This window comes from Rhincodon typus, chromosome 25 (assembly GCF_021869965.1).
Source record: "Rhincodon typus isolate 14 chromosome 25, sRhiTyp1.1, whole genome shotgun sequence".
Classification (NCBI taxonomy): domain Eukaryota; kingdom Metazoa; phylum Chordata; class Chondrichthyes; order Orectolobiformes; family Rhincodontidae; genus Rhincodon; species Rhincodon typus.
Genome location: NC_063356.1, coordinates 39218705 through 39229200, shown reverse-complemented (window position 1 = coordinate 39229200; position 10496 = coordinate 39218705). Strand labels below are relative to the sequence as shown.

The 10496-nt window shown below is 41.2% G+C and overlaps 1 protein-coding gene across 1 annotated transcript in view; it reads left to right on the top strand.

Moving 5' to 3' along the window:
- LOC109916670 (peptidyl-prolyl cis-trans isomerase FKBP5-like) overlaps positions 1-10496 on the top strand; it is a 74834-nt gene that overhangs the window by 6365 nt on the left and 57973 nt on the right. The window contains exon 2 of the mRNA XM_020516405.2: positions 2975-3117. Coding sequence (XP_020371994.2) covers positions 2975-3117 — 143 coding nt within the window. The remainder of the gene's footprint in view (positions 1-2974; positions 3118-10496) is intronic.

Sequence of the window (10496 nt, the reverse complement as noted above, 5' to 3'; positions counted from 1 at the left end):
GGATGAATGAGAAAAGGAACATGAGCAATTGTCAGGATGAATGAGAATTGGAATTTCTATCAAAGTACCCACAGCCTTATGCCAAGAAAAACAAAGCAACAAAGACAAATGGATGTAATACAACGGTGAGCAAGTCTGAGCAAAAAAGTAACTTGTCCCAGTAACGATAGTGCAAGAGAAGTAGGAAGGTAACTGATCATATGTCATCCTTTGGTATCCCATGTGCCACTCCACATCGTTTAAATTTATATTTTAAATGGACGCCCAACAATTATCCACCCCAAACATATTTCTAATACTTTGTTTCAGGGAATAGTTGAGGCAATGTCTTTTGCATCTTTTAAGGGTGTCACAAAGTGTGCGTTATTACCACCATTGCCAGGTTTTATGCTGATGTCTATATTTCTTTGTCAGTTGTAAAATACCTGCATTCATTACTCAATGGATGTACACATATCCCTTCATCAGCATCAATAGCCAACTCTGCTCCCAAATCCACATTCAATTTGACACTGCTTCCTGTTATTCAGTGTAATGTTCCAGATATACAAACATTGCTGATAAATGTTAACTGGACACTCATCTTGGTAATAGGGAGGGACACATCTTCTGGCAGTAGCTGGTTCTGACGTTCTGGCCATACATACCAGAGCTAGAACAAATATCCTCAATGACCACCAGCAACTGCTGGTGAGTCCATTCCCAGAGGCATCCACTGCTGCTCTAGGGATGCAGGTGACACCAACTCAGCCACAAAGTATTTAGCTCCCATTTAGCAACAATCCATTTTGGGGACATGACATCAACGGAGGACGTGACCCTGCTTTCAAGATTAGGGAATTGCAGCTGAATTCCACTTTTATGATGGCAGCTGCTTTTCTCACTTTTTTATAAACAGAACTCTTACCCTAGCGCTATGGAACCAACATGGGTCGTGCCGCAGGGTTCAAAGTTTGTCCTATGTGTGACTCTGTAGCATCTCTCCCAAAACAGCAGGAACTCACTTTTAAATCAGTTGGTACCTGGACACCTGGACACCAGGACATGATTAAATTTCAGAAGTGATACAGGACTTGTCACTTTGTCCTGGGAGACACAGTATTAGCACAATGCCTATCCACAAAGAGGTTGAGTCACAGCCCTGTACCCCTCTTTGGAGATGACATAGTGGACAGTATTTAAACTTCCAAATGCCAGAAGGTTCAGAGGTTGAGACCTAAAAGGTGGGCAGAGGTAAAGAACCAGATTTGATTGAGAGTTCACTGAGTGATATATGGAGGTGCAAGGTGTATTGGGTTTAGGAATGTCACACACAGAATGTGGGAAAGTTAGCCTGTGAAGATTTGCACCTGAATTATCTGTTTCAATCAGACTGCCTGCATCATGAGAACCTTGAACTTCATGATATCCTATTTCCAGGTCTGAATGACCACAATCCTGGTGCTCATTTCCTCAAACTATTCCATCCATATCTTGTTTTCCTCTCATCCATGAAAGCTAAGACCTCATTCAATACCTTGCATCCTAGAGCTGGAGATTGAGCACCTTTCCGGATCTCCAACCCATTCCTCTGATTGTGCTATTATTTTAGTCACAGTCAACTCTGCCAGCATCAAATGAAGTCAAGATGTTGCAAATGTTAGCAACGACCTGCAATGAAAGCCTGTGCTTTATGAGAAATCATTTCTTTTATCAAATTCAGTGCATCATCCCAACCATCCTCTGTTAAAATGTCAGCAGCCTAAGCAGCAATGCTAATGACTGAGCTGAGAAGTGCAATAAAAATCTGCCCTTGAATCAAATGGTTTCCTGACCCGCAACTAAGGTTTCACTGAGAGTCCTAGGAGTCTGGGTGCATAGTTCCTTGAAAGTGGCATTACAGGTAGACAGGGTGGTGAAGAATGCATTTGGCACACTTGCCTTCATCACTCAGAACACTGAGTATAAGAGTTGAAATACCATGTTATAGTTGTACAGGACATTGGTAAGGCCACATTTGGAGTACTGCATACAATGTTAGCCTCCTTGCTATAGGAAGGATGTTAATAAAGTGGAAAAGGTGCTAAAACAATTTACAAGGATGTTACCAAGACCGTAAGGTTTGAGTTATAAAGGAGAGGGTGGATAGGCTGGAATTTTTGCTTTGAAGCATACGAGACTGAGGGAGTGACCTTAGATGGGTTTATAAAATCATGAGGGGCATAGATAAGACCAAGGCCTTGGTGAGTCCAAAACTAGAGGGCATAGGTTTAGGGTGAGAGGAGAAAGATATAAAAGAGACCTGAGGGGCAAGACAGAGGATGATGCATGTTAGGGTTGATCTGCCAGACGAAGGAGTAGAGATGGGTACAGTTGCAACATTTAAAATACATTTTGACAAGTACATTGATAGGAAGAGTTGAGGGGGATATGGGCTAAACACAGGCAAATGGGAAAGAAAACTGAAATTGCTTGAAAAGCTCAGCAGGCCTGGCAGTATCTGTGGAAAGAAACATTTCAGGTCTAGTGACCCTTCCTCAGAACTTTCCTCAGGCAAATGGGACTGGTTCTATTTAGGAAACCTAGTTGGCGTGGGTGAGTTGGACCAAAAGGGCTGTTTCTGTGCTGTATACTTCTGATTCTATAAATATCCATTCCATTTTAGTGATGTACATTTGTCCTTTCCCTTAACAACATCTCTTCTTTTTGTCTCATCTGCTTTGAGTTTCACATTCACATTGTAACTACTCCCTGGGTAATGAAATATCTCCTAAATTCCTTATTGTATTTATTAATAACTACCTTGTGTATATGAACCCTAATTCTGAACTCACGTATAATGGGACAATCTCTCTACTTACTTATAGAATGTCTTCATGATTTTAAAGATCGTTATCAGCTTACTCCCTGACCTAACCTTTCCAAGGAAAAAGGGACATTATGCTTATACATTGCATACTGTACATTTTTCAGAAGCATGTTTTTCCTTCAATAGGTCAAGTGTTGAAAGCGTGGGATATCGGAGTGGCTTCGATGAAGAAGGGGGAGATCTGTCAGTTAATCTGTAAACCAAACTATGCCTATGGGGCTGCTGGCAGTCCCCCTAAAGTCCCTGCAAATGCCACATTACTGTTTGAGGTGGGTGTGCCTTTGTTTTTGTTGCTGATTCCATTTCTGCCTTGATATTGCACCATGACACTACTGTAGAGTTAGAAAACCTAACGCTGTCTTCTCAAGGTTACTAAAGTTGGATAATAAACACAGCCTTTCCAGAGTCACCTACAGGAATGCAGGAACATAGGAGCAAGAGTCAGCCATTCAGACCATCAACCCTGCTCCACCATTCCCAATTGTGGCTGATCATCTATATCAGTGTTACTTTCCCACATTATTCCTATTTCCCTTGATGTCATTAGTATCTATAAATCTATGACATTTGTCTTGAATATGACCAATGGCAGAGCTTTCATATCCACCTGAGGTGGAGAATTCCAACAACTCACCACCCTCTGAGTAAAGAAATATCTTCTCATCTTAGTCCTAAAAGTTTTGCCCCTTATTCTGAGTCTGTGTCCCATGCTTCTAAAGTCTTCAGCTAGGGGAAACATTTTTTCTGCATTCTGTACTAAGGATTTTCAAATTTTAATCACATCAACTAAGCTTTAAACCTTGGAAGAATTCTCTGAGCTACTTTCTCATTTCCCCTTTCCTGAAGTATTTACTAATTAAAACAAAAAAAAGTCTCCAGGCAAGGTTCACCTTCCCCTGATATTAACCCTACCCCCATGACTCTTAATAGATTAGACTATGACTTGGATGGCAGAAGGGAATGTACTGCCACCAAGTTTGCAGATGACACAAAAACAAATGGGAAGGCAAGGGGTAAGGATGATACCAAGAAGGATACAGACAGGTTAAGTGAGTCGGCAAAGACTTAGCAGGTGGCATATAATGTTGGAAAATGTGAGGTTGTGCACTTTAACTGGAAGAATAGAGGAGATGAATATTATTTAAATGGAGACAGACTGCAGAGAGTTGCAGCAACGAAGGATTTGGGGGTTTTCACGCATGAATCACAATAAACTCGCATCCAATTCAGCAAATAATGGGCAAAGTAAATAGAATGTTGGCCTTTATTTCATAAGGAATGGAGTATAAAAATTGGACGTCTTCCTAAAACTATCCGAGGCATGAGACACTGAAATTCTACAAACACTTTTTGTTACCTTATCCAAGGAAAGATATATTGGCATTGGAGGCAGTCCAGAGGGTATGATGAGATTTTCTTATGAAAATTGTGTAGGTTATGCTTGTATTCATTGGAGTTTAAGAATAAGAGGAAATGTTAGGAAAATAAATAATATTCTTAGGGGATTTGACAGAGTAGATGTGGAGAGATCATTCTTCCCTTGTGGGAGAGTCTGGGGCCAAAGGCAATCATCTCCGAATTAGGGGTTGCCCAGTTTAGACAGAGATGAGGAGGAATTTCTTCTCTCAGATGGAATTTGTTATCATAAAGCACTGTTGATATTCAAGGCTGAGATAGACATATTTTTAATCAGTAAGAGAATCAAGGGTTCTTGGGATAAAGCAGAAGAGTGAAGTTGAGCATTACAAGATCGGCCATGGTCTCAGTGAATGGAGGAATATACTCAATGGGCTGAATGGTCTAATTCTGCTCCAATATCTTAATGATCTTTATGGTCTTATAGCACTCAAAGTCATGAGTGAGCCATTCAATATACTTAGTGCTCACAGGAAGATTTGGCAATCATGTTATTGAGGAAATCCAGGGTCTACTTTAAGGCAAAGTGTTCCAGAACAGAGGTAAAACTTTGAAAGTTCTTGCTAGTTTTGAGTGAGTGCAAGCTTTTAAACTATCATTCATTCCTTAAAATGTAGATCTGTCTTTATTTATTCCCTCCTCCTCCAGATTTCCTGAAGATGTTATTGCAAATTGGATCCACTGGCATTGATTGTGGTCCATTGTTCAAACCCATTCAATGCCCAGTGAAAATAGCAGAAAAATAGAGTGCAAAAGAAAATGCTCCATTAATAGAGCACCCATCACAACCCAAAAATGGCCAAAGAACTTTAAAGCCAATGAAGTACCTTTTGAAGAGTTTTCACTGTTGTAATGTAGGAAATGCTGCAGCAAATGTGAATAGCATATGGTTACAAACAGCAATGTAATAATGATTACTTGTTTTAGATGCTGGTTAAGGGATAAATTAGTCTTGACCATGTGGAGAAGTTTGCACTAATTTGAAGAGTATAATGAGATCTTTAGCATCCACCCAAGAGTGTTGTTGGGTTTTTGGTTTGAGTCTCACCCAAAGACAATACCTCCATCAGAGAAGCACCCACTCTATACTACCCTGAGAATGCCAGCAGGGACTTTTGCTCAAGTGTAGGACTTGAACCCACAATCTTATGATTCAGAGATGCAGATGGCTAACCCAAGCTGGCATCATTCTGCATGGAGATCAAACCCTAAGACATGGAGAGTCCCAGGTTTCACCCCAGTTTGTCCTTCCTTTGAATGTATTGTAGAGCACCCAAGGTACACCACACATGGTAGCATAGAGGTTTACTCATCATTGGGTGTGTTGGAGTTGGAGCTGGAACTGGAGCTTTCTATATTACATTCAGATGAGGGACCAACTAAGAAATCATGGGAGTCTCAGCTAGGATTGGGAGTCTGGGTGTTTCAGCTCTCTGAAACAACTGAAGCTTCATGTAAGTGCAAACCCTACATCAGTTGTTTTTTTTTATTGGAGGTGCCTGTGATCCACATTACTGTGTGGTTTAGATGGCGGTGTTTCCTGTTTGCCCACAATCATTTGTACCCCGTGTCATTCCTGCAAGTTCAGAATAAGTCGGAGTACACAAGATTCCATTTAATATGCACTTTCAGAGTTATCGATCAGATGGCTAGAAATAATATCAAAGAACAACAGAAAGGTTCAGTCAACAGGAAGCTTGTGGCACAATAAATTATTAAACAGAGAGTGTATCAATGTGTCATGCTGCTCTGCTTATTATATCCAAATGGTTCCTAAATGGCAGCATATCTGGTTGAAACTTCCCCACACAATAATGCCAATGCTGGCAGAATGCAGACCACTGAACTAGCTCTGCTCCTGCACTGGTTCATCCCTATTCATTCAGATGCATGGAGTTAACAATACCCAATGCACAATGTAATGACCGACGACTGTAAAATGCTTCATCTATGACTCAGACACAATAACTTAATGTGCAGCATGTTACGAGGAACATCTGGCACCTTGGTGTCCAGGTAAAAGAATGGATCACAAGGCTGCACTTATTGAAAGGGGCACAGGGTGGACAACTTTTTTTTTAATATTTACTCATGGGATGTGAGCATCACTGCCTGGCCAGCATTTATTGCCTGTCCATATTGCCCTTGAGAAGGTGGTGGTGAGCTGCCTTCTTGAACCACTGCAGTCCATGTGCTGTGGGTTGACCCACAATGCCATGAGAGAGGGAAATCCAGGACTTTGAGCCAGTGACAGTGAAGAAACGGTGATATATTTCCAAGTCAGGGTGGTGAGTGGCTTGAAGGGAATTTGCAGGTTGGTGGTGTTCCCATGTATCTGTTGCCCTTGTCGTTCAAGATGGAGATGGTCATGGGTTTGAAAGATGCTGTCTATGGATCTATGCTGAATTTCTACAGTACAACTTGTAAATTGAACAAACTGCTGCTACTGAGCATCAGTGGTGGAGGGAGTGGATGCTTGTGGATGTAGTGCCAATCAAGCGAGCTGCTTTGTCCTGGATGGTGTCAAGCTTCTTGAACATTGTTGGAGCTGAACTCATCCAGGCAAGTGGGGAGTATTCCATTACACTCCTGAATTGTGCCTTGTAGATGGTGGACAGGCTTTGGGGAGTCAGGAGGTGATTGCACAGTCATCCTACACCAGCTATAGTGCAGGCATCTGAGGCCTCAGTAGTGCCACCAGCTGAACCACTCATTACTGAGGACTGCAGGACACCTCAGGTAAACACTGAATTAAAAGTCAATTTGCCAAGTATCTTGGGCCCAAGCTGTCTCTGGTGGTCTTTTGTGTTGTGGGTGCTGCTTTCTCTGTCTGTGGCCCTATCGTTAGCTTGACAGACGTTGTCCTTGCTTACACTGATGGCATCCTAACATAGCAGGGGACTATCCCACCATCAGAAAAACTGATCCCACTGAGCTCTCCATGATTTTATTGCAATCCCCTCTTCCCAGCCAGTCTGACCAATGTTTCACACTAAGATTCAATGTTTTCTGCATTGTATTCACTTCTAAACATTTAATGGGAAATCTCAGTGGACACTGAATTATCATGCTCCATCTCACCAATGCTTGAGATTGTCCCAATCACTTGTAGAGATTCCTTTGCTATGGGCACATCTATATGGCTCTATATTGGCTTGTGATCAAGGCCTCTGGCAGCAGGAGGTAGCCGAAACACTATTGCAACTTAACTTTACTAGATATAGGCTCCCTAGTACTTGTCCCATTCTTTCCTTCCAGAACTTCTTCCTGGCATTATGACTGCAGAATCACACAGCCAAATGCCAAGTCTGAGAACTAAGCTGATGCCAACTCTTAACTCCAGTGTTCAAAGCTGCACCAAGGCAGGTTGGTGCTCACTGTGAGTTCTGAGGAAGAGTCCCTGGAGCCGAAATGTTAACTCTGATTTCTCTTCACAGATGCTGCCAGACCTGCTGAGATTTTCCAGCAAGTTCTGTTTTGTTGTTGGTGCTAACTCTACTCATGGTCTTTAATCCTGTCATGAGTCCACATCCTATGAGGACATTCCACAGGGGAGGGGTCACTTGACATCCTGTCAGAGCAGAAATTAAAATCTTTCACAACTGGACTAAACATTGTCAAGCAGAGCAGGTCCGTAATTCTGGCCCAACTCAATTCAATCACAGTTCATCAGCACTAATCAAGAGCCCAAGCCCACATTGAGACCATTCAATGCTAACTGCTCTCTTGTCAATGTAGTTGGACAAGACATCACACCCTCTGGATACAGTCTGATGGACACCAAAGAGCAAAGCTCTGAGTCATCGAGAAGACATAGGATGAGGGATATTCAACAAAGAGGACAGTGATTCATCCTCCATGATGGTTTATATTTGGGACAGCTGTTGTTTGTTTTCCTTATGTGCCCTGTTTATAACACAACCTGTCACTGGGGCACAATTCCACATGCACCAACAGTTCACAGTTGCAAATATAGGGACAACAAGAGACTGGAAAATCTATTTTGCTTTTTCCATTTGCCATGCACTGTATGTTCTGCATGGCATCATTTCCCAGGAAAGGCATAAAGATGACCTAAAAACTCAGGCTAATTTGGGGGAATAAAACCTGAGAAATTCCCCTCAAAAATTTTTTGAAGCTAAGCGTTACTCCAGAGCATTCCAAGTCTGCTGTATACCATACGGTACCTTTGATACAAGATGCACATTGCCCTAGCTGCACCATATCATTGGTGCTCTTATGCAGCCCTCCCAACAGTATTCAAATTCATCATCCATGTTTGAAAAATCAGTGTAGTGTTGTGCCAGTCTCAAATTGTACTTTTCTCTGGCTGTTTATTCACATACTGTGGCTTCACACACAGTCATTGAGTTAAGACTACAGATGGGGTAGAAGTGGACTGACGCCCAACTTCAGAAAATCATAGGCCAAGGCAATCTGTCATACTTGTGGAGCACACAGTATAATCCCTTTCAGGCATTAGGTCTGGGTAGCTTCTCGCTCTGCTGAGATCTTCCTGACTTTTAGAAGTGAATCCTATGGCAGCAGAAGATCTAGGTAAAGGACAACAAATAGCCCACTAGGAGATAGATCTGACAAATGCATAATATAAAGCGACTGACCTTACCATCTCGTTCCTGGCCACCACTAACTGATCTTTTTTCATTAGTCATTTATGAGATGAGGGTGTTGCTGGCTAGGGTAGCTTAATTGCCCAGAGGGCACTTAAGAGTCAACAACATTGCTGTGGGTCTGGAGTCACATGTAGGCCAGACCAGGTAAGGAAGGCAGTTTCCTTTCCTAAAGGACATTAGTGAATCAAATGGGTTTTACCAACAATCGACAATGGTAATCATTAGACTCTTAATTCCCAATTTTTACTGAATTCAAATTCCACCATCTGGGGTCTGCCCTATCTCAGTACTGGTTTCTCATGTGTGTCGGTAGGGGTTTTGTACCTTAAGAATCAAACGGATTCTGTTGAACTCCTCTAATAAGGTTGATTCTCTCCTCTTAGGATTGATCTGTCTCTCACCTTCTGATCACTCACCACCTGAATAAATCTTATCATAGCTAAATAAGTCTTGACTTCATTACAGCTCTGGTTCAGACTTGGGCTGACAAGTGGCAAGTAACATTCGTACCACACAAATGCCAGGCAATGACCATCTCTGATAAAAGACAATCTAACTATCTTGACATTCAATCCTGGGGGTTATCATTGACCAGAAATACATCTGGACTCACCATATAAACACAATGGCTACAAAGTTGGAGGCTAGGAATCCTAGCAGACAGTAACTCATCTCCTGACTTCCCAATGCTTGTCAACTTGTTCAGCTTCTGATTTAATCTATAGTTTGGAAACAATTCTGTATCTAAAGAATTATTTTCTCCAAGCTCTCCAATCCTATAATTTGTTATTTGTCTAGTCCCTTAAATTAAATATTCATGGCAATATTATTTCTGTTGCTATGTTTTACTAATGTGATTAATTATTTGTTTATCTTTTAAAAAAATCTGAAGTTATAGCAAAGATGTAACCGTGTACTGGTGTACTCAAAGCTTTTACTGTGCTTTTAAAATCACAATAGTCAATATTGTGACATCATGGAGAAAACAACTTTTTTTGTTGTTATTAATCATTTGGCATTTCAGTTAGGTTGGAATGCTTGGTCACAGCTGCCAACTTTTCAAACTAAATAAATTCATTTCTCCAAATTCCTTTTCCAGTTCCTCTGATCTCCTTCAGGTTTAGTTTGTAAATTCTATGATAGAGACAGCTGGACTTTTTATCTGAAATGATGCAGTATTGATTAAATGTTGTCAGTCTCACTGCCTAGCACAGTTGCAGTTACTATTGTAAGGAGATATTTTGTAATAGAGATGTTTTATCGATGAACATGTAACTCTACAAGCTCCAGATTGTGTTAAGTTCAAGCTAATACTCAGGTGGAGCTCTGGCACTGAAAACCAACAATTTTCAGAACGTGACAACTGGGAGTGATGAGGAATGCCTGGATTGGTTCCATTTGTTAAGAAATTTATTGTCGGGCATCTGTCTTCGATCACAGTGTATCCAAATGGTTCTTTTCAGATTTAGCTAAATATAATCCAGAGAATAGCAACTTGCTTAAGTATGAATGTTTATTAAGTCATAATAATGATGATAGTAGTAATAATAAATGGCAAAATAAAAAAAGAAAAAGCAACAAGTCTCACGCCCTTCTGC